The sequence below is a fragment of the Diabrotica virgifera genome, chromosome 10, assembly GCF_917563875.1.
Source record: "Diabrotica virgifera virgifera chromosome 10, PGI_DIABVI_V3a".
Taxonomy (NCBI): Eukaryota; Metazoa; Arthropoda; class Insecta; order Coleoptera; family Chrysomelidae; genus Diabrotica; species Diabrotica virgifera.
Window position 1 is genome coordinate 119699644 of NC_065452.1, and position 26198 is coordinate 119725841.

General features: G+C 31.0%; 2 protein-coding genes across 3 annotated transcripts in view; both read left to right on the forward strand.

The window, feature by feature from the left end:
• The window catches only part of LOC114325410 (lachesin-like), a 1092141-nt gene that overhangs the window by 259886 nt on the left and 806057 nt on the right, over positions 1-26198 (forward strand). The gene's annotated exons all lie outside the window — the stretch shown is intronic.
• LOC126893441 (uncharacterized) lies at positions 15636-19738 on the forward strand. Of its 2 annotated transcripts, XM_050663641.1 has the most exons (4): positions 15636-16505; positions 16566-16682; positions 16755-16871; positions 16930-19738. In XM_050663641.1, the coding sequence occupies exons 1-4, from the start codon at positions 16478-16480 to the stop codon at positions 19284-19286; spliced, it is 2619 nt and encodes an 872-aa protein (XP_050519598.1). In that variant the 5' UTR covers positions 15636-16477; the 3' UTR covers positions 19287-19738. The 2 variants fall into 2 exon arrangements, with proteins under 2 accessions (XP_050519598.1, XP_050519597.1); XM_050663640.1 differs by having other exon boundaries at positions 16566-16871.

The window sequence follows — 26198 nt, forward strand, 5'->3', positions numbered from 1 at the left end:
ATCTCTAGTGTGGGCAGATCAACACGTGAAAAATCAGGCTCTCTAAAAATTCAATTTTTTGGCGAATAAGAAATAGTTTCTAAAGTGATTTTAGTTACAGTGTGTCAAAGACGATTAGTGTTAAGTGAAGTTATAGAAATAAACTTTTGAAACAGACTGTAAGTACAATAATATTAAATACAATACATAAACTTAAAACAACAAATACAATTTAATTCAACATCAAGCCAAAAAAGTAGATCATTAGAACGTTGATTACAAGCTCCAGAAACTGGAATTTTGAAAGTTAAAGGTAGGAACTGTTGAATCGAACTGCTCCAAAATAACGTAAAATAATTTAATTTAATTTAATTCAATTTAGGGGTAACACATTCGAAAGAGAAACATATTGCTTGAGAAAATCATCTTCCTCCGGCGCGATAGGTGGGGAGGGTGATTTTATCGCGAGCAATTTCGGTAAGAAAATGAACCCCGACGATTACACATCCGACGATAATCGGAAAAGATATAGAGAAAATGAAGAGCAGTCTTTTTCGAAAAGCAAAAAAGTATCAAGAACCCCAGATAAAAGGAACACAGAGGAAGACAAACTAGACCAAATATTAAATATGATGGCAAACTTAACGAAAGAGATACAAGATCTGAAAATTCACGTAAAAGAAATTAAAGAGGAGCAAAGGCAATACAGAGAAGAAATGAGGGAACTCCGAGTTGAATTAGAAGAATTAAGACAAGAGAATGGTGAAGTGCGAAGAGAAAATGAACATATGAAAAAGGAACTGGAAGATGTAAAAGTGCGCCTTGAAAGACTCGATAGAGCAAGAAAAGAAAATAATGTTATAGTACAGGGAATGACAATAGATACGGGAGATAGAAGATTACTAAAAGAAACAATGGAGAACTTTATGAAAAAAGAACTAGATATTAATATAAAGATAGAAGAAGCTGTGAAATTAGGAAACAAAACATGTTTAGTCAGATTGCCAAACAAAGAGGAAAAAATAAAAGTAATGGAAAATAAAAGAAAACTTAAAGAAGTAAAAGAAGAAAGAATATATATAAACAATGATTTAACGAAAGAGGAATTACAAATACAAAAAGAAATAGTCAAAATAGCAAATGATGAAATAAAGAAAGGAAAACGCGTCCAAATTAAGCACAACAAATTGATAATAGATGGACGGGAGAGGAAATGGAATAAGAACAAGAATCAGTTGGATGAGGTTTTTCAAAACGTTTCAAAAAACTAGCAACTGATGAGAGAATACAAGACAATACTTACTTGGCGACGGACGAGGCAAATAAAAAGGAAATGAGTGCAGATAAATTGATGTATCACAAAAAAGAAATAAATAAGAGCAGACAAGGAAACAAAAATACAAGACGAAAACAAAAAAATAAAAAACATAAAGAACTGAAAATAAGCACATGGAATATAAGAACGATGTTGGCACCAGGAAAAATGCTAGAAATAAGCAAAGAACTAGCAAAGTATAAAATAGATATTGCAGCACTGCAAGAGATACGGTGGGAGGGACAAGGACAGATTGATAAACAAGACTTTACACTATTATACTCAGGAGGAAAGAAGCAAGGACAAAAAGGAGTGGGATTCATGATTCTAGGACAGCTAAGAGAAAAAGTCATAAACTTTAAACCGATATGTGAAAGAATTGCGTATGTAAGAATAAATAATAAACCATTCAATATATCACTATTAAACCTATACGCACCTACAGAAACAAGCAACACAGACGATAAAGACAATTTTTATGATAAGATAGAAGAAGAGATGGAAAAAATACCCAAAGAAGATGTTATAATTATACTAGGAGACCTCAATGCCCAGATTGGAAAAGAAGATTTTTTACAGCAAATTGCAGGAAAACACACCGTACACAAAAACACTAATGATAATGGTCTAAGACTATGTAACCTAGCAACAAGAACAAACATGATAATAAGCTCAACAAAATTTGAACACCCTAAAATGCATAAAGTAACATAGAGGTCACCTGATCAGAAAACGTATAGCCAAATTGATCACATACTAATAAACAAAAGAAAACAATCTTCAATGAAGGACGTGAGAACTTTCAGAGGTGCGTGTGCGGATTCAGACCACTATATGGTCGCAGCCACCATAAGACAAAAAGTTAAAATCCAAACTAAACAGAAAAATCAACAGAAAAAATGGAATGTCAATAAATTGCAGAATGCAGATATTAGAAAAAAATATGAAGAAGAAGTAACAGTGCAAATAAGAGAGAAATATAAAGCAGAGGACATCAAATCAGAATGGGACATGATCAAAAAGTCAATAGAAGAAGCTGCAAAAAAGCAGGTAGGCAAACACCAGAAGAAAACAAAAAACGAATGGTATAACAACGAATGTAAAGAACTAACAGCACAAAAGGTGCAAGCAAGAATTAAATGGCTGAGAACGGATAAAGAGGAAGACAGAGAAAGTTATGAAAAATTAAGAAAGGACGCTAAGAAAATTATAAGACAAAATAAAAGAAGATGGGCAGATGAAAAGATGCAAGAAATAGAACAGGAAAGAACAAATAGAAACACGAAACATTTCTATAAAAATATTAAAGAACAAACCAAAAAATACAAAGGTAAAACAAACGGAGTAAAAAATAAAGAGGGAATAGTCATTGTAGAAGACAATGAATATAGGCAGGTATGGGCAGATCACTACAGAGAACTCTTGACGGAGGAATACACTGGAGAAGAAAGGTACGAAGAAGAGGAAACGGTGGACGAAGAAGCAGACGAAATACACATTGCAGTCTCAAAAGAGCCAACAATAGATGAACTCGAGGAAATAATACAGAAGAGCAAAAATGGAAAAGCTCCAGGAAAAGACGAAATTAACATGGAACTTATAAAATATGGAGGAAAGGAACTGAAGGAAAAAATACTATCACTATTGAAAAATATATGGAAGGAAGAGAAGATGCCAGAGGACTGGGAGATAGGGCAGGTAATAACAATACATAAAAAGGGAGACCAACAAATTTGTGAAAATTATAGAGGAATAACACTACTAAGCACAACATATAAAATATTGACTTCGATAATAAGAAAAAGATTGTCAAAGATCACGAAGAAGAGAGTGGGACAGTACCAATGTGGATTCACAGAAGGAAGATCAACAATAGATGCTATACACACAATAAAACAAATAATGGAAAAAGCAAATGAATACAAACTGCAATTAGAAATGCTATTCATCGATTTCAAACAGGCATTTGATTCGATTAAGAGAAAACAACTAATGATTGCCCTGGAAAAATTAAAAATCCCACATAAACTCAGAAAATTAATAAATATGACAATGAGAACTACTAAGATTAGCATAAAGACGCAAAGAGGCGAGACAGATGAATTCATTATAAATAAAGGAGTGAAACAAGGGGATGCCTTATCCACGACACTGTTTAATCTAGCTTTAGAATATGTACTACGAAATATAAACAAAGGAAACCTAAGAACAAGAGGTGGACAAATAATTGCATATGCAGACGACATTGTTATTATTGCAAAAAATAGAAACATAATGAAAGAAATGCTAGAAGAAATAAAAGAGAAAGGGGAGACAATGGGACTCACATTAAATGAAGAAAAGACGAAAATATTAATACTAGAGAAACCAGCAATAAAAGGAAAAACCAAAATAGGAAATTCAGAGTTTGAAGATGTAGAACATTTCAAATACCTAGGAGTGACAATAAGCAAAACGGGTGAAAGAATACCAGAAATAAAAGAAAAAATATTGGCAGCGAATAAAGCTTATTTTGCAAATAAAACACTACTTAAAAGCAAAATACACTCTATTAAAACCAAGATGAGAATGTATAACACCATAATTAGACCAATATTATTATACGCAGCAGAAACAATGACGATGACTAAAAAAGATGAAGAAAACTTAAGAATAGTGGAGAGAAAGATCATGAGAACCATACTGGGACCAATCAGAACAGAGCAAAATGAATATCGAAGCCGAACAAATGCAGAGATTAAGAAAGTACTAAAAGAAGATATCGTGACCAAAATAAAGCAATGCAGAGTTAGATGGTTAGGTCACATCTGGCGGGCAGGAGATGAAGCAGTGACATATGCTATGATAGAATGGAATCCAGGAGGAAGAAAGAAAAGAGGAAGACCAAGATCAAAGTGGTTGCAAGAAGTTGAAGAAGACTTAAAAAACGCAGGAGTCAGAGAATGGCGGGGAAAAACTAGAGATAGGAAAAAATGGAGAGAAATCGTTAAGAAGATAACATAAGCAAAAGGGACTGATCCTCCCTAAGAAATAGGATCTAGAAAGCTTACGCGACTTAGCCCCATATCGGGGTGTACAGTCACTATATATATATATATATATATATATATATATATATATATATATATATATATATATATATATATATATATATATATATATATAATTTTAAGTTTGTAAATATTGTAAAATTAATAAACTTTGTATTTTCAGAGCAACATCAATTTAGTTTAAAAAAAGTCAAAAGTCCCAAGTCCCAGTCTATAGTGGTGTAAAAAGTAACATATTACATATATATATATATATATATATATATATATATATATATATATATATATATATATATATATATATATATATATATATATATATATATATAAACAAGGTTGAAATATTGGGGTAGCAGCAATCTCAAAGAAAACTCTTTATAATAATTCCAAGCTTTCGATAATGTTTATTATCATCTTCAGAGAAACTACAAATATAAATATACAGTATTTAACAATTAGTCTAACTAAAATCAATAAAAATTGTTATCTTTGTGCCATCAAAAATCCAAAACACCATAGTTTTCTCTCACTAAACTAGGTGTCTAGGATCCCCAGAAACACAAAAATAACAAAATATTGCTCTGAGAAATGCAGAGCTAATACTCTCACTATAAACACCGCATATCACAGAACAACCTTACTAAAAAATTATTTATATGTTTTGGTACTTACATTATTTGAGGATGTAGAGCCTAGTTGTTAAATACTGACATAACAATGAAATTTTGTCTTGGTAAATAGTAAATAATATAAATTAAAGTAAAAACTATATAAAAACTTATAAAAATCTGAGTATAAAGCGATAAAAGCTAAAATATTTTTTAAAAAATTATGTATGTCTAATTGGCATTTTACAAAATGTCTAACAAAATGTTATGGATGTTTATTCATTTTTCTTTGAATTCATACGGAAACGTCACAACCACTGAACCAATTACAATTTTGTTATAAATTTCTAATAAATTTTGAAATAGGAAAAGAGCGAAATGATAATATAAAAGTTTTAATAAATGCAAAATTGTTTCATAGTCCTTGTCTTTTATTATTATGTAGTATACTGAAAAAATCTACAAATTATGTATCAGATTAAAGAAGAATCTGAATTATTAAATTTAAATTGGTTATTTTTGTCTAAAGTGAGCAAATAAGAATAAATTTCACTGAGATGTCTTACATCTGATTTTTTGTTTATCGAATTTTCTTCTTGAAAGATAAAAGCCATTTCCAAAAAAAGTCTTTTTTTATATGAGTTCTCAGAAGCTAGTACTTTAGTATGTTGATAATCCATTACATGACCCTCTTTGGAAACATGTTCTGCTAAAGCACAACGTTCAGGATGTAGTCTAGAATCACTTTTATGTGAAATTATTCGAGATGATAAAGTTCTCGAGGTGATACCTATATAGCTCATATTACAACTACGACATGGTATATTATAAACTACATTTGAACAAGACAATGCAGGAGTTTTATCTTTCAGTCTAGTAAAAATTGAGTTAATAGATAATGTGATACTATTAGCTATTTTTATGCCACTAATTTGATTAAAGATTCTGCTTAGTTTTGGTGTGATATTCTTAATGTAAGGGAGTGAAAAATATTTAAAGTTAATGGGTTCCTGGTTTTCTGCAACATTAGTAAGATTATTTAAATTTTGGTTGTTAATACTATTATTATTTGTGTATGAGATGTCAGATGTATTAAAAAGTAATTTCTTTATAAGGGTTTTTGGATAGGAATTGTCAATGAATATATTATATAATATTCTTAGATTTGTATTATGAAATGAGTTGTCTGATATTTTTAAAACCCTTGATTTCATTTGTTTTATTAAATTAACTTTTTGAGAAAATTTATGGTAAGACCAGTAATTCATATACCTGCCTGAGCTTATTGGTTTTTGGTACCAGTTAATCATTAAGGTGTTTGTAGTAGTATTACGAATAAATTTAGTATCTAAGAAAGGTAGAGTACCATTTTCATCTTCCCTTTCTAAGGTAAATTGAATGTAAGGATCATAACTGTTGAAGATGAACAAGATTTCATCCAAGGCATTGGAAGGTAGGCTAAGTATTATGTCATCAACATATTTCTTAATAAAACAAAGGTCAAAAGTAGTACTGGTATTACTACGTCCAACAAATCGTCCATCACATAACATGCAATAATAGGTGAAATTGTCGCTCCCATAGGAGTACCAAATTTTTGAGAATAATATTGATTATTAAAAGAAAAATATGTGTTATTAAATAAAAAGCTAATTAAATTTAAGAAGGTGTCTTTCTCAATGTTACAGAAATTACGAATAGAAGACCATTTTTTATTAATAGCTCTTAGAGCTGCATCTAAGTAAACATTACTAAAAAGGGAAACAACATCCAAGCTTGCAATAATGTTTAATTTTTTTTCCCTTTTTAGTAATGTTTACTTAGATGCAGCTCTAAGAGCTATTAATAAAAAATGGTCTTCTATTCGTAATTTCTGTAACATTTAGAAAGACACCTTCTTAAATTTAATTAGCTTTTTATTTAATAACACATATTTTTCTTTTAATAATCAATATTATTCTCAAAAATTTGGTACTCCTATGGGAGCGACAATTTCACCTATTATTGCATGTTATGTGATGGACGATTTGTTGGACGTAGTAATACCAGTACTACCTTTTGACCTTTGTTTTATTAAGAAATATGTTGATGACATAATACTTAGCCTACCTTCCAATGCCTTGGATGAAATCTTGTTCATCTTCAACAGTTATGATCCTTACATTCAATTTACCTTAGAAAGAGAAGATGAAAATGGTACTCTACCTTTCTTAGATACTAAATTTATTCGTAATACTACTACAAACACCTTAATGATTAACTGGTACCAAAAACCAATAAGCTCAGGCAGGTATATGAATTACTGGTCTTACCATAAATTTTCTCAAAAAGTTAATTTAATAAAACAAATGAAATCAAGGGTTTTAAAAATATCAGACAACTCATTTCATAATACAAATCTAAGAATATTATATAATATATTCATTGACAATTCCTATCCAAAAACCCTTATAAAGAAATTACTTTTTAATACATCTGACATCTCATACACAAATAATAATAGTATTAACAACCAAAATTTAAATAATCTTACTAATGTTGCAGAAAACCAGGAACCCATTAACTTTAAATATTTTTCACTCCCTTACATTAAGAATATCACACCAAAACTAAGCAGAATCTTTAATCAAATTAGTGGCATAAAAATAGCTAATAGTATCACATTATCTATTAACTCAATTTTTACTAGACTGAAAGATAAAACTCCTGCATTGTCTTGTTCAAATGTAGTTTATAATATACCATGTCGTAGTTGTAATATGAGCTATATAGGTATCACCTCGAGAACTTTATCATCTCGAATAATTTCACATAAAAGTGATTCTAGACTACATCCTGAACGTTGTGCTTTAGCAGAACATGTTTCCAAAGAGGGTCATGTAATGGATTATCAACATACTAAAGTACTAGCTTCTGAGAACTCATATAAAAAAAGACTTTTTTTGGAAATGGCTTTTATCTTTCAAGAAGAAAATTCGATAAACAAAAAATCAGATGTAAGACATCTCAGTGAAATTTATTCTTATTTGCTCACTTTAGACAAAAATAACCAATTTAAATTTAATAATTCAGATTCTTCTTTAATTTGATACATAATTTGTAGATTTTTTCAGTATACTACATAATAATAAAAGACAAGGACTATGAAACAATTTTGCATTTATTAAAACTTTTATATTATCATTTCGCTCTTTTCCTATTTCAAAATTTATTAGAAATTTATAACAAAATTGTAATTGGTTCAGTGGTTGTGACGTTTCCGTATGAATTCAAAGAAAAATGAATAAACATCCATAACATTTTGTTAGACATTTTGTAAAATGCCAATTAGACATACATAATTTTTTAAAAAATATTTTAGCTTTTATCGCTTTATACTCAGATTTTTATAAGTTTTTATATAGTTTTTACTTTAATTTATATTATTTACTATTTACCAAGACAAAATTTCATTGTTATGTCAGTATTTAACAACTAGGCTCTACATCCTCAAATAATGTAAGTACCAAAACATATAAATAATTTTTTAGTAAGGTTGTTCTGTGATATGCGGTGTTTATAGTGAGAGTATTAGCTCTGCATTTCTCAGAGCAATATTTTGTTATTTTTGTGTTTCTGGGGATCCTAGACACCTAGTTTAGTGAGAGAAAACTATGGTGTTTTGGATTTTTGATGGCACAAAGATAACAATTTTTATTGATTTTAGTTAGACTAATTGTTAAATACTGTATATTTATATTTGTAGTTTCTCTGAAGATGATAATAAACATTATCGAAAGCTTGGAATTATTATAAAGAGTTTTCTTTGAGATTGCTGCTACCCCAATATTTCAACCTTGTTTCCTAACTGTTCAGCAAAGATTATATACCTGTTATATATATATATATATATATATATATATATATATATATATATATATATATATATATATATATATATATCCAATTTTGATCACAGCTGAACAATATTAAACACAAATGGAAAGGATTAATGGGTAAGCAGCTGAAATAACGGAGCCAAGAGTACTCTTTTTTCAATATCAAATATATTTCGGTATTGCCTTTATACCATCATCAGTGATTGAAAGTTGAGATTGCGGCTCTATGGTTAAAATTTTTTGTAAAAAATCTTCCAAAAGGGGAAACATCAAACATGTTAAAATTGTAAAAACACAAGAAAAAACAAAACATTTAAATGAAAAAAACTGTAACAATGCACATTTAAAAAAATAAATTAAGTTTTAAAATCTTTTTTGAATCTTAAGAAACCAAAACATCAGGTAGGTACAACCAGTACTTTTTTTGTACCTAAAGAGTACAAAAAAAAAAAAAAAAAAAAAAAAAAAAGTACTGGTTGTACCTACCTGATGTTTTGGTTTCTTAAGATTCAAAAAAGATTTTAAAACTTAATTTATTTTTTTAAATGTGCATTGTTACAGTTTTTTTCATTTAAATGTTTTGTTTTTTCTTGTGTTTTTACAATTTTAACATGTTTGATGTTTCCCCTTTTGGAAGATTTTTTACAAAAAATTTTAACCATAGAGCCGCAATCTCAACTTTCAATCACTGATGATGGTATAAAGGCAATACCGAAATATATTTGATATTGAAAAAAGAGTACTCTTGGCTCCGTTATTTCAGCTGCTTACCCATTAATCCTTTCCATTTGTATATATATATATATATATATATATATATATATATATATATATATATATATATATATATATATATATATATATATATATATATAATATATATATATATATATATGCCAAAAAGTCCTAATTCAAAAACAAAAACGACCTGTCTGAGGATTTCTCTTGAAATTTGCCCATTCTCGAGATAATGAATTTATGTAAACTCAAACGTCCTCACTTATACTACAGTGTCGCACACGCTTGATTAGCAATTAAAAAAACAAAGGGGTTTTCGATATTTTATTGCAAAAAACTCTTCGGGATTTCATCAATCAATGTTTAAAGAATATCTACGTACCTTGGCAACATTGAAATTTTTAGATAAATGTCCGATTTAGGGTTAAAAATGTCCGATTTCTCAATTTTCAAAATTTTCAATCGCTCATATAGCAAAAACTATTAACTTAAGAGAAAAACACTAAAGACGTTTTCTGTTTGAAATGATTCAAAAAACCTAAAAAATATTTGTTCGATTCAAAAAGAATAATTTTAGGAAAACCCCTAATCTTTCCCCTCGCCTGGGAAGGTCTTATGCTCTTCAGAATCGCCTGTCATTTTACACATTTCTTCTAAATGACTTACTCAAATACATACTTAAATTTAAACCTTACAGGAGAAAGTTTATTTTACCCCCTAAATTTGCACTTTTCGATTCACCTGGTAGATGCACGTGCACCGCTGAGGCCTGCCAGGTCATGGTTTTTAGCCTTGGTGTGCTATGAATTATCACTAGAAAAATGTTTAGCCTTACAGGACGACCGTTAGTCGGAGGGTTCACTAGCTCTTAGACTATTAAGGCAGCTGATGGAAAATTACAGGAATAAAGAAACAAATGCTCATATGGTATTCATTTAGGACGGAGCTTTCGAGAACACCCCCCTAACATAAATGGCTGCGTTCACCAGAATTAATCGGTTTAAGTTTTAACTAAACAGCTGTGTTTCAGCGCTTTAAAACTATGTTCAGTCTGGTAAATGGTATTTTTTCGTTTGACAGTTTCATAGTTGGTTTTGTTTGTGTTCTTACCTGTTCTATGAACTAAATCACAAAGTCTGAATCGTCTGAAACCAGAAGACAGAACAAGCTGCAGATAGATAAAGTGCATGCAGAAGAGATGTATGTTGTAGAAGTTACTAGAAGATACAGTGGTTAGGATATGTAGCCAGAGGCTGTTAAAAAAATAATTATCTTTTCTTCTGTGGAGTCTGGTTATGAATGGATCGATATCTAAAGGTAAACAAGGTATAAAGATTGTAAAATGGAGATCATATTATGGCTTTATAACGAATAACATGGTAAGGGGAAGGTACTACTGGCATCTTTAAGTTACTTTAGTTTTTTCTTTTTTTTTTTTTTAGTGCCCAGATTTAGATATTGGTAGCCTTCATGATAATTTACCGATATGTCGATGTAATTATACTCGTTTTCAGTATTGTTTTCTACTAGAACAGAGGATTTTTGTTTCCAATAAACATTATTCACAATCTCTAGAAATTAAACAGCCAATTGCGATGGATCCTTCAAACGCTTGTTAAAAATTTACAAAGCGGACTTAAATTATTGGTATCTGTAGTTTCCGTGATCTTGAGAGTAATGTAACTCAGTAAGAATTTAAAGCAAAGTTTATTTCGTTACCATTTCATTTCTGAAACTGAATTGTTTGGTTTAGTGTTTCTTAACTTTTTGTTTAGTTCTTCTTCTTGAGTATTACTATGATGATGTATTAGATTTTTGTCAGGTGTAGAGTTGTTTTACTTTTAAATGTAGGATTGCAGAATGTAGAAGAATTTTGTGCCTGGCCTATCTTCTTTTGTATGTCACCCTATTGCTTGACAATTATATTCATCAAGCTCCCATGTAGCTCAATTTTTCACTTCTATTTGTTTCTTGTCCAAGTATATTTTGTTTATATTTGGATTTTTTATTGTCGTGGGCGTGTACTGACATTTTTTAAATTTGCTGATTTCTACTCTGATTCAGAGTAGCCTAATATACTTGTACATCTAAAAGGCGTACTTTACTGCGATTTATAGACTAAGAGCCGATATAGGTAAAATTTGCTAGTCCTTTTAGGCACAATAAGACCATATAACTTAAATAGTAGATCCTAAAAGAAAACGTATGAACACTGTGCCGTCACTTTTTAGTGGCACATGCGTCGACAGTGGCGCATAAACTTTGTGGACTGGTAAATAAATTAAAAGGTACCCTCCCTCACTCCCATAATTCATATTTTTTCATTTTTTTAATTTCTATGTGATTAAAACATAAGGCTCCTTCCCCTTTCCCCAGAATCAAAAACTTCATTTTTCGTTTTTATTTTTTTAGGGGAGTTCCGATTAATTTTAAAATTTCAAAAAATTCACACGCATAGTTAAGGCTTTTACAAAACATGTCTATTTTTTATAGGCCGCTAGTTTGAGTGTACATAACCTCAATTTTTTTTTTATTTTTATTTTGGAAAAAACGTATAACTTTTTTTTGAGTATGACTGGAGGTCTAATTTTTCTAATCTTGTATATTTTATCAAACTCTATATATATAATTCTTTTCAGATTTTTCCGTAAGGTTCGCCACCTTCAAAAATCCAAAAAACTGTTTTTTAGGGAGTTTTTAGTGATTTTCCCTATTTTATAGACTTCACAATAGATCAAGTCAATGTCTGTTTTATAGTTTAAATGTAAATTAAAGTAACTGAGTCCTTTAGAAATTTTAAAAATGGGATAAACATGTTCAAACCCCCAAAACCCCCCTAAAAAACAGATTTTTTTGGATTTTTGAAGGTGGCGAATCTTACGAAAAAATCTGAAAAAATTAGAAATATAGTGTTTGATAAAACACACAAGATTAAAAAAGAAATTAGACCAGCAGCCATACCCAAAAAAAGGTTATACGCTTTGTTCCAAAATAAAAATTAAACGTTTTTTTGAGGTTATGTACACTCAACCTAGGGGTCTATAAACAATAGAAATGTTTTGTAAAATTCTTATCTATGCGTGTGAATTTTTTGAAATTTTAAAATTGATTGGAACCCCCCTAAAAAAATTAAAACGAAAAATGAAGTTTTTGATGGGGGTAAAGGGGAAGGGGTGGTGGGTTAAAATTATGCTGGGTCTTATTTTTTGATCACATAAAACTAAAAAAAAATGCAACAAAAATAATTCTGGGAGTGAGGGAGGGTACCTTTTAATTTATTTATCCCCTCCATAAGTGGAAAGTTTGATGCGCCACTGTCGACGCATGTGCCTCTAAAAAGTGTTCATACGTTTTCTTTTAGGTTCTACTATTTAAGTTATAGGGTCCTATCGTGCCTAAAATGATTAGCAAAATTTGCTAACATTTAATGTCACCTATAGCGGTTCTTAGTCCATTATGGTAAAATGTTTGCGCTCCTGTCACATTATGACAGGTTATACGGTAATTGCCATTCTTAAGCTACTATTGTGTCAACCACTATTTGTTTTAATGAAGAATTAACTTTATTTCGTAACATTTTCCATTATGTATTATTTTAATAAAATAATTTTTATTTACGTTTTAAAACAAGTTTCTATAAATTCAGTTCAGGTATTGTTTGATTTTAACTAAATATTGATAAGCTGATTTGTAATTTATAAATTATTTTTGTGACATGAGTATGGTATGCAAATTTTATAAATTATTTTAACGGAATGTATGTTTTAAAGCACATTAACAATATTAGTTTCCATAATAAACTCATTTCATAATTATTATCGCTATATGCATTAAATAATTTATTTCATTTACAAAACTTACGCCTACAGATACATTCAATTTTATAAATAATATTATTGAAGAGCAGGTCTACTATATGGATAGAACCAACAATTTTTCAGGGTGATTCAGTCTATTTTTATTTTAGTCGTGGATAAAATCCTCCATTTTCATTTCTATTGGTCCTTGTCTTTTGCCTACAATGATCCATGCATCTTTTCAGTTTTTGTATCTAGTGTAATGTGTTTAATCAAACAAATCTAAGCACGGTTTATGGTTTATAGGTAATACGATCAAATTTTTATTTATAATTAAATCTAATTATAGAAAGTCCGACTTGAACTCAGTAGGTAAAAAATAATCTCTAAAATAAATGAAAACAGATCCTAGAAACCTTTAGAAAGCGTACCATAGAGAAAACGTACATCGAGATTTACTATAGCAGGCTCTTTAAACTTAACATTCTGATAGGTAATAAAGTATTTTATCGCCAACCGTCACTAAAGTCATTCATTATTGTACTCATTTGCCCTCATTTGCGGCAGTAAAGTAACACTTTATTGTACTGAAAGAAGAATTTCACTTTACCTGCCGCGATTAATCAAATTAACCGAGATTGAATGTAAGTGGTGGATGGCAGTAATCCAATGGCGAGTATTTGAGTGGATTCACAATTTATTTACTTTAATTATTAAAAATATTGTACGCAATTTGCGACATTATCAATTAAATTTATGTCAAAAAGTAAAATTATGTAGTATTTTGTAATTATATTCATATAAAATAAATTAAAACCTTACCGATTTAGTAATTATTCATTATTGATAACTATTGATTAAAAATCGAAAGCGGCCATCTTGCAAGTTATCTGTCATCACAGTCATGAAATTATTATGACGTCTAAAATTTAAAAAGTTCTTAAATTGTAAATTGCAAGTAAGTGTTAAAACCAATATCAAATTATGTTGGCAAATATTATTTTATATCAATAAAACATATCTTAACCGATTGTCAAATATATCAGCAAACGACAAGTAAACTCAACCTTCCCAGGGACATATCTGAGCTTCTTAGAGACAATACAAATATCAAGAATATCATACAGTTTTTAACGGAAATAGGAATAAAAGACATTTAATTGTATCACAACATTTTCAGGTATACTTTTTGTTAGTACATATGTATTTACTTAATATTAAAATCTCTTTTTATTATTTTTAGTATATATTTTCCATTGTTGTCGTTAATAACCCCAGTGGTTCGGACGACATTAAATTTAAAAAATATATCTTGGCAATAAAATTTTGTATGCACCACGTCAGTAAAGACTCCTTATCGAACTCATTTGTTACTTGCCTCGCTCGCTACGCTGGCTCTTCTCGTAATATCAGACTCGTTCGATAAAGAGTCACTTTACTAAATTGGTACATAAATAACTATTATTGGCCGACTATTTTATTGTAACACCTGGTCTAACAACCCTAAAACATCCCTCCTAGGAGAATATTTATGTCACACCCTGTGGGAAGTAAAAATAGGGGTAGGAAAAAGTTAGATATAAGGATGGTGTAGATGAGGATGGTAGAAAAATTAGCGCAGCAAACTGGCAAAAGTTGGAAATAAATAGCACTGACTGGCGTAATAGACTTGGGAAGGTCGAGGCTCCTTTATAGGGCTGTAGCACCATTGATGATGATGATACCTGGTCTAATATTATTTTTTGGTCTTTTCTCTGCATTTTGATTCAGTTGATCAACTTTTGTGACACAGTTTGGTATATCCATTATTATAGGAGATACCAAAAAGGTTATTTACAAAAATTGGACGTAGCTGTAACCTTAACATTTTAAATAATCATAATCATCAATTCTCTGGTGTTTGGGAAAAAGGGCTTAAGTCAGAATTTCCCAAAAAATTTTTTTGATGCCTTCTGGACCAAAAAAATCAGCTCTTTTTATTGGTACAAACGGTTTAAGTCTACCACATTATAATTCAAAGTTATTCACCGTGATATAAAAGTCACAAACATGATTGTTCAATATGGTATGGCAATAAGACTTAAGTCAATTTATGTCTCTTGTACCATATATTGGCGAATAACTGCTATGATCTAGAAGGCATATGTCTTGACATAAGCCTTGCTGATCTTAATGATCTAGAAGGCATATGATCTAAAAGGCATATGTCTTGACATAAGCCTTGCTGATCTTAATGATCTAGAAGGCATATGATCTAAAAGGCATATGTCTTGACATAAGCCTTGCTGATCTTAATGATCTAGAAGGCATATGATCTAAAAGGCATATGTCTTGACATAAGCCTTGCTGATCTTAATGATCTAGAAGGCATATGATCTAGAAGGCATATGTCTTGACATAAGCCTTGCTGATCTTAATGATCTAGAAGGCATATGATCTAGAAGGCATGTGTCTTGACATAAGCCTTGTTTAACATAACATAAATTTATTGTCGGTCATTTAATCAATAGGTAAATGTTTTTAAAAAAATATTAAGTATACAAAAAGCCTAAAAATAAAAGTTTTGGCTAATAATAAATAATAATAGGGACATTAGATATATTTTAATTCCTTACAAAATAGTTATCTATTTTCTAGCACAGCACTTTTTTATTTTAGTTGTATTGGCAAAATCCGCAAATATTTTGTATCTGATGCATACTTATGTGTCAAATTACTCATAAACATTCCTTAGTATTTATACTACAGTCGACTGTGTGCTGTGTAAGTGTTTAAGTTGGCATTTTGTATTATTTTGTTAAACCTGTTTTTAACAGCCTAAATAGTTTATTTGAACAATAGGACAGTTTCAGTTTATTAATAGTATATATTTTTAAAAATTACTATCAAAATGAAAAGAGTTGAAAAGATAATGGCACTCGTACATCATAGTAGTTTAAGGGGTAAGTATTGAAATATTTCCTTTAAAATTTGTTTGGCATAAACTAAAGATTATTGTTTTGCATCTACCTCGTAAGTTTTATTGTGACAGTAAAATAACATAAGAATAATATTCCTTTCAGATCAAGCCGTTACTGAAAATAACGATGATTCTCAGCCATGTAATAATTCGATGACCAACTATGCAGCTATTTCAACAGGTATTATTAGGCTATTAAGAGGCGATTTTAAATACTAATAATATTTTTTTAATATTCTAGAAGAAAATAATATAGAGACACAACTTGAAACAACAGCAACTGAAGTACTTATTGATATTGATAGAGCACATTTAGCATGTATCACTGCTTCTGTCGACCACATTGAAAGCTCAAAAGGTATGCATGACTATTATTGTACAACGTATACGAGGTATAAAATTGCAAATACTAATCATGTAAATATTTTAGAAAACATTGTCAATCCACAAGTGGAGAAATTAGAAGCAACAGGAATAATATTTGTTGACATGGGTACCCTTCCTGCTGAGGAATCTTCTAGTAATTGCCAAACTGACATTTCAAAAGGTATGATTATTTTAGAAATTCTTTGGAGTAATTTTTGCAGCATTTTTAAATATTTTAGGAAACATTGTGTATTCACAACTTGAGGAAAAAATAACAGAAGTGATTGATATTGCTAGTCTGGACGTTTATATTTTACCTGAAGGTGAATTAGTAACTAATAATTTAGTAGACCAGACAGATGTAGCAGAAGATGAATTAGTAACTAACAATTTAGTAGACCGGACAGATGTAGCAGAAGATGAATTAGTAACTAATAATTTAGTAAACCACACAGATGTAGCAGAAGATGAATTAGTAACTAATAATTTACTAGACCAGACAGATGTAGCAGAAGATGAATTAGTAACTAATAATTTAGTAGACCAGACAGATGTAGCAGAAGATGAATTAGTAACTAATAATTTAGTAGACCAGACAGATGTAGCAGAAGATGAATTAGTAACTAATAATTTACTAGACCAGACAGATGTAGCAGAAGATGAATTAGTAACTAATAATTTAGTAGACCGGACAGATGTAGCAGAAGATGAATTAGTAACTAATAATTTAGTAGACCGGACAGATGTAGCAGAAGATGAATTAGTAACTAATAATTTAGTAGACCAGACAGATGTAGCAGAACCTCGTGATACAAGTACAAATATTAAAAAACGAAAAAGAGGAGTGGGACCTTGGGTTCGAGTTGTTCGAAAAGAAAGAACAGATAAAAAAAATCGTGGAGACAGTTATGTTACTGTAACAGGAAAGCATGTAGCTCAAAGAATGGTAAAAGAGACATTGAAACCATGTAGATCGAAATGTGCAGATTTCTTTACCTTTGATGTAAGGCAGACAATATTTCAAGAATATTGGTCACTTGGGACTCACGATAGGCGGACACAGTACATTAGTGGCTTAGTTACGTGCAAAAATACTATGACAACAAGAAAAAGAAATGAAGACTCAGCCAAATCCAGACAAGTCACATATACATACCATTTAGAGTACAAAGGTGAACGTCGTGTTGTATGTAAAACGTGTTTTATGGATATTTTAGATGAAAAGGAGAAATTTGTAAGAATTGCATTAACTAACAAAGGTAACTACAGATCAGGTATTACAGATGCAGATAAACGAGGAAGAAAATCACCTGGAAACAAAAAAACCGAACATATGAGAGAGTTAATTATAAATCATATTGACTCATTCCCGCAATACGAAAGTCACTATACTCGCAGAGACAACATTAACAAGTATCTTCCCAATCATCTTAGTTTGAAAAAAATGTATGAACTTTATCGCGAGGCAGTAACTGAGCCAGTTTCTAGGACCCTATACGAGGAACAATTTCACAAAATGAAATTAAAATTTAAAGAAAGAAAAACTGATACGTGTCACAAATGTGATGTATACAAGATGAAACTGGAAGTTTGTGATAATGAGGAACAAAAACAGATGATTGTGGAAGAGACCAATTCACATCATGAGGCAGCAGACTTAGCGTATAACACAAAGAAAGAGGACAAAGCAAGAGCTCAGATTGATCCATCCATTAAATGCTACACCTTTGATTTACAGCAGTGTCTTCCAACGCCAGATCTAGAAACCTCTGTGGCATTTTACAAAAGGTTGTATTGGACATATAACTTGACCATTCACGATTGCGCTACAGGCAAGGCATCTTGTTATTTATGGCACGAAACTTTAGCCAAGCGTGGCGCAAACGAAATTGCATCGTGTCTCTATAAAGAAATAATGGATTTACCAGATTCAGTCAAAAAAATTGTTCTATACTCTGACACATGTGGAGGACAGAACAAGAACTCACACGTAGCCGCTATGTTTACCTATCTATTACAACAGAAAAATACAATAGAAGAAATTCACCACAAATTTCTAATACCCGGCCACACCAGAATGGAATGTGATGCAGATCATTCTTTAATAGAAAAAAAGAAAAAAAAGAGTGCTACTTTAATAGCCCATCCTCACGACTGGTCTACATTAATTAGATGTACCAGTAATAAATTTAAAATAGTAGAAATGGAACAAAACGAATTTTTGGACTTCGCAGAACTATTAAAGGGTCCATTAGTCCAAAAACACAAAAATAACAGCGGTGAGCGTTTTTTATGGCGTGAGTGCCAATGGTTGATTTATGGCCGGATATTCGGTCAATTCGAATATAGTACATCACTAAAATCTGATACACCTTTTAAACGTATGTCGTTAAGAAGGAGAGGTCGCGGTCACACAATTAATGTCACTTCTGCGTACACGGGTCCTCTTCCTATCACAAAAGAAAAAAAGAAAGATCTACTAGATCTAATTGATTTAATACCTCCGGTATTCCATCAATTTTACAGGGATCTTCCAATTTCCCTAAATATACCGGAAATTGATCCGGATCTCGAGGAAATAGATCCAGAGATCTGAAAGACTTTTGGTATAATAATCATTTTTATTTTCTAGATCTGGTTTACTTTTATATTACTTTTTTATTTTTATTAATAATTATTTGTTAAAAAACATATTCATTTGTCAATATTTTGTCAGTAAAATATTTAATGCTGTTTTGGTTTTAATTACCAATCCATTTTAATCACTTTCAATGGTAGATACACAAAAATATAGATATAGAAAAGTCGCGGTCAGTAGGTCTTAAGTCAGTAAATAGTAAGATCTATATGTCTTAAGTGCATTTAAAATATTAAAAATCTACGAAAATCGTCTTCTGGCTATAATTATCATTTTATTATGGTAAATTGAATGGTACTGTTGTACTAAATTGGTTAAAGGTAACATGTGCGATTTATAACAATTTTTGAAACATTCAAGTATTCCCCCTGTAAACTTTGATTTTATGACTTAAGCCCTTTTTCCCAAACATCAGAGCATTACATTCATTACCATTATCATTCTCTTTGCCTTTGTCCCTATTAGACGTCGTCTTCCCTAGTTACATTTCTCGGTAACTTTCTATCTTCGGTCAAACCAATATAGTCCAGGAACTGCAGCTTTTCACCTTGCAGCTTTCAGAATGGATCGATTTGCTTGAAAATTTGAGAATAAGTAGTGGATAGCCGAAGGATCAAAATATATGTTATGCAGAGAGGCGCTTTTACCATGGGGTGGTTGCCACCCCATCTAGGGGGTGGAAATTTTTTATTATATTTTGACCTCAAAAGTTGAGTCAAAAGTCAAAAGTCAAAAGTTTAATCCGTTTAGTTAGTCGATCTTCGCACATAATGACACATTGTCTCCGTGGCGAAGCGTTTAAGGCGAATGAACCCCAATACAACGCCAATACCAACCGCGCTGATAAGCTGGTTCGAATCCCAATAGAAACTTTTATTATTTTATTTTTTTTTTTTATATATTTTATGATTGTAAGTATATTTATTATATAATTTTATTTTCAGAAAATACGTTTTTAGTTAAAAAATTTTTCGACAATTAATGTTCAGAAATCATTTGTGACATTTTTAATGTGTTTGTGTGTGTTTTATTCTTTTATTTTTTTAATTTTTGGCACTGTTTTAATAAAAATGTTTGAGAAGTAGTAAGTATAAATTAGTTTAATATTTAAATAAAATATAAATAAAAAGTATATTAATTTCGTTTAAATAATATAATAGAAATATAACTTCTTACGTGAGTACAAAGTACACACACATTCTTTTTTTAAAACTATCATTCTAAGCCAGTCAAACTTCTGGAATCTATTAATAATACACAAACAAAGAAGAATGAATAAGGACAATGACTAAAAACACCGCTAACTTACATTATTATGCTTCCAATTGAATTTCTCCTTTTTTTTTCAAAAAAATATATTGATTTTTTAACCGTAACTTTTTTATTTTTTATCCTAGAAAGTTTGCTAAAAAAGAATTTTATAGGTTTTTATAAGGTCTATAAGGCTATTAATATTAAATCCTTTTATCCACTACTAAACAAAAAAACTATCGTGGGAAGGTCACAATATAACATTGGAGAGCTTCCAAAGGTAAACGACCAACACGAAGACCACAGATGAGATGGATCGATGGCAGAAAAATAGGAGTTGGGGGGTGTTCAAAAATGGACGATACAAGGCTAAGAAGAAGAAATAGAATTCACCCTCTGTACAAGATGGTATAGTACCGCTTTTATAGAGAATCATCCTCTATAGACATATGGCCCCTGATACACCGTATCTCCATTAATAAAACAGTGTTCCTAGAGTTGTCAGGTATACGTATCAGACCTGCTCTTAGCAGACTCCGTGCTCTTCGTATGTATCCAAATTCCAAGCTAACTTGTAGTATGATACATCATTTTTATGTACCGGGTGTCCCAATAAGAATGGCTCTCGGCCATATCTCAGGAACCGTTTATATTACAGCTTTGAGAAAAAAATATTTATAAGAAAAGTTGCCTGGGGAAAAGCCTAGAAATTATTTTCTTAATTATAGGTTCACCGCTAGGGGGCGTAATTGAATATTTAAAATTGAAAATCAAAATTTTAGAAAATTTAACTAATAAAAGGGTACTGAAAATCGGATCATAGTATTCTTCATAAAATTCTACGCATATTTGATTTCACAAGTTTAAGTCTACCTTTGCAAATAAGAGGTGGTGTGAGTGGGAATCTTGTTATGAAAAAATGGCTGTAAGTCCGGTTCTGCTAAATCGAATTTTATAAACTTATTCTTATTGGAAACAGCTCGTTTTCGTCAATGTAAGCCCGGCCGCACATCAAAGGAACATGAAACGTAAATTACGTTTCATGGAAATAAACCACTGCTAAACAAATATATATCCGGCCATTTATGAGACTCTCCGAAAATAAAAATGTGTCATGAGCATGAATCACACTCGTTTCATTAGTAGGCGGACTTTGAGATTTTTTTAGCAGTGTTTTCTTTTCATGAAACATGTTTTTCGTTTCATGTTTCATGTTTTTCGTTTCATGTTTCTTTGGTGTGCGGCTTGGCTAAGAGTTATAATTTCGAACAGCATATTAAGTAACATGCCAGCTAGGAGGCGATATTTAATTATTTTCAGAAATCTAGTTTTCTTTGAAAAATATTAAATACAAGTATGCATTTTTAATCCTGTATTACAAAATTAGATCAAATTAGTAACAGAATAGCGAAAACCACATGTCGATACCTTTTTTCTGTCTCGAGATATCTTAAGAAACATGTAAATTTTAAACCTAACCGTTACTGTCACCGGTAAACGAAGTTAAGGAAAGGTAGTGTGCTACGGAAAAAAAAACATTTTCCATATCTCAACATACAGTGTGTCAATTTGAAAAGTTGCCATTCTCTATAATTTGGTCCCTATAGAAAATCTAAAAATATGCAAAAACACGTCAAATTTATTTGTGAGTGGGACATTTTGTAGAACAGTTTTCAACTAAATTACATCAACCCTATAGCAGGGGCGCACACAACCCCCAAAATCTTTAATGGAAAGGGGGGTTGAGTGATACCTCATTTTGAAAGTCATTAAATTACCTTTCCAAAAATACCATATAGCTTATATTTCTTTTCAGTACTTTTGAAAAAATCTTGGACTCAATACTCTAAAAAATTTTGGAGTTCTGAACTCTATACTTAATACCTGTACGGTTTTACTAGATTTTTCCAAAAATACTTCAAAAAATACTCTAAATACTTCAACACCCCAAAAAAATTCAATTTGGAGTTCAATACTCCAAAAACTTTTTAGAGTCCTTAACTCGATATTTAATTATTAAAATTAATTATAAAAAAATTAAAATTACTGAAAAGAAATATAATGTATGTGGTATTTTTGAAAAGGTAATCAAACGACCTTTAAAATGAGGTATCACTCAACCCCCATTTCCATTAAAGATTTTGGGGGTTGTGTCCCCCCCCCGCTAGAGGGTTAGTGTAATTTAGGTGAAAACTGGTCTATAAAATGTCACCCTCACAAATAAATTTGACGTATTTTTGTATATTTTTAGATTTTCTATAGGGACCAAATTATAGGGGTGGCAACTTTTTAAATTGACACCCTATATCTTCTTATGGTGTCTATCCGTTACGAATGTTGGACACTAACTTGGCTTTTCTGACTTTAATGACTGCTGCCCTGAAATGTCCGATAGTGGTTAAGTTAAACCATTTTCGCAGGTTATGCAGTCAGGATATTCTTCTTCGTCCTGGACCTCTTTTCCCATGCACTTTACCTTGAAGTATGGTCCGAAGTAGGTCATATCGTTGTTCATTGCGCATTATATGGCCCAGGTATTCCAGTTTGCGACGTTTTATGGTTACGACTAGTTCGCGCTCTTTACCCATTCTATGTAGAACTTCTTCGTTGGTAACTCTGTCTATCCAGGAAATCCTCAACATGCGCCTATAGCACCACATCTCAAATGCTTCGAGTCTCTTCAGTGATGCTTCAGTTAAGGTCCATGACTCCACGCCATATAAAAGAACGGAGAATACGTAGCATTTTAGTAAACGAACTTTTATTTCCAATTTTATATCGTGGCTGTTAAATATTTTTTTCATTTTGACGAAAGCTGATATTGCCTTCTCCATCCTTATTTTAATTTCCGTCGATTGGTCCTGTTAATTTAAGTTTGCACCCAAATAACAAAAGTTGGTGATTTGTGTTATAGGTTGTTAGTTAACTAGTAATTGACCAGGTGGTATCCTATTTTTGCTTATAACCATGTATTTGGTTTTTTTTGATGTTAAAATCAAGCCCAAACCTGCTACTTACTTCTGCCACCCTGGAGACAAGTGTCTGCAGACCTTCAAGACTGTCTGCAAAAATGACAGTATCATCAGCGTATCTTATGTTGTTCAATCGTTCTCCGTTTATAAGTATTCCCTCGTCTATGTCCGTTAGCGCTAGGTTCATAACGTGCTCTGAATATGTATTAAACAATAATGAGGACAATATACATCCCTGTCGCACACCTCTTTTTATCTTTATGTCACCCTATACAGTATTATAACACCCTATATATCATTAATTAAGACAACAATAAGACAAACAACACTATAAAATATAACAAAGAAATAAAAACAAATACTTAGTGACGACTTAAATGTTCAAATTATTGCCTATCATTTTTGATTCAAGTATTTACTCTTTCAAGAGTAGATTGAACAGCAGTCTTAATTTCGGCTCTCGAAATGCTTTGCATGGGGTTTCGAGTTCTCTGGATCATTTTTTCTCGAGAAAGCCTAGCTGCAAAAAGAAGGTCTTTAATCCATCCCCATACCTAAATAAAAGTGAAATACCAAACCATCCCCACACCAAACAGTAAAATCTGGTGATAGTCAGATCATTGGACCCTTTCTTTTCGATAATACTATTATTGGTGAACGCTATCTAATTTTTTAAGGAATGAATTGCCTCTTCTTCTGAACGATGTGCCGCTAGCAGTTCGTAGGTCCATGTTGTTTCAGAACGATGGTTGTCCCTCGCATTTTTCCAGAGTAGTAAGAGAATTTTTAGTTAAGTCATTTGCTGATAGATGGATAGGACGTGGAAGCCTATTTCTTGGCTAGCCATATCACCAGATTTAACTGTTTTAGACTTTTATTAATTTATGGGGGCGGATTAAAGACCTTGTTTTTGCCGCTAGGCCCACTACTCGAGAAAACATGATCCAGAGAGTAGGAAACGCCATGCAAAGCATTGCGAGAGCAGAAATTGAGACTGCTGTTCAATATACTCTTAAAGAGTAAATACTTACATAGAAAATTATGGGCCATAATTTGAACAATTAAGTCGTCACTAAGTAGTTGTTTTTATTACTTCGTTATATTTTATAGTGTTGTTTGTCCTACTGTTGTTTTAATTAATATACGTTTACATCTAAAAAATGTTTCTTTGTTTTTTCTACAGCACACTACCTTTCCTTAACTTCGTTTACCGGTGACAGTAACAGTTACGTTTAAAATTTAAAGGTAGACTTAAACTTGTGAAATCAAATATGCGCAGAATTTTATGAAGAATACGTGGATCGTATTTCCAGTGCCCTTTCTTTAGGCAAATTTTGTAAAATTGTGATTTTTTAATTTTTGATATTTAATTACGCCCTCTAGCGGTGAACCTACAATTATGAAAATAATTTCCAGGCTTTTCCCGAGGCAACTTTTGTTATAAATATTTTTTTCTCAAAGTTGTACCATAAACGGTTCCTGAGATATGGCCGAGAGCCATTCTTATTGGGACACCCGGTACAATTGAACATATGATAAATGAAATATTTGTTGAAAAACATTTTTCTAAGATTTAGGATTATCCTAATTTAAATGCATTACCCAATTGTTAAAAACATTCAACTCACAACTGATGATTTATTGCTTCAACAATTTAACATTTCAAGTAGTCTTTATAAAAAGTCATACAAATTGTCATACATAAGTCTATTTAAATTGGTATAAAAGTAACTTCAATTTCTGAACTGTCCGGATTATAACTCAATAAAAAACCGATGTAGTTCCAGTAAATAAATAATTAAACGAGGAGTAAAATTGAGCAGATCTTCATTTTTTTTGCAGCTATTCTTCTGAAATTCGATTAGTTTTATACAAATTTAATTGAAAATAAAAAGCTTTATTCAAGGATCAAACGAAATTGGATATCGAAAGATTCATAATTATTTCATGTTTTCTGTCAAATGAGTAAAGCATTGTGGAGAGAAATAAAAGAAATTGGTATTCACCTAATTCTGGGGCTATTTAATCTTCTGTCAGTTTATTTGTACAGCTTTAAATCTTTTTTTTTTGTTCAGTCTTAGGTTTTGTGTGTTTGACTACTATCGTTTATAATTTAATTATGCTTTTATTGATTCAGACTCTTTATTATTGTTAGAGGATTTCAATGGAAAATAATATTATACCCCCAATTTAATGTAATAATATCATTCAAATGAAATACAATAAATTTTATGAAACGTAAGGATCGGAAGGAAATCATTAAAAAAATGAGGAGACATTAATATTTGAGTCAAATATATAGAGGGTAGGAATATGCATTAAGTTTGTACTTATAGAAGGAGGATAAAAGAAAAGATAAACCCAAGGAAAAACTGAATGTCCGGTGATTTCTTTAATATTCATTTCTTACGTGCATAGAAATCGGCCCACTTAAAAATTTGGTCATTTTTGATGTCTCATATTTTCAAAACCTGTTGGCCGATTTAAGTGATTTTTTGAACATGTTATAGCCCGATTCTTTAGCAATACCACTGTAATAATATTGTTGTTAAACAGGTAAATTTTCATTATATACCGGGTGTACCAATCAAACTGTGTTTCTTCTCAAAGTTCGCATACCCTGTGGAACATTCTAGCATTTATAAAA

What these genes read in the sequence shown, in the direction of transcription:
- LOC126893441 (XM_050663640.1), top strand. Translation starts at nt 16,478, where the DNA reads ATGACCAACTATGCAGCTATTTCAACAG. An exon ending in CTATGCAGCTATTTCAACAG is followed by an intron (nt 16,506 to 16,565) that starts GTATTATTAGGC and finishes TTAATATTCTAG; the next exon opens with AAGAAAATAATATAGAGACA. An exon ending in CCAAACTGACATTTCAAAAG is followed by an intron (nt 16,872 to 16,929) that starts GTATGATTATTT and finishes TAAATATTTTAG; the next exon opens with GAAACATTGTGTATTCACAA.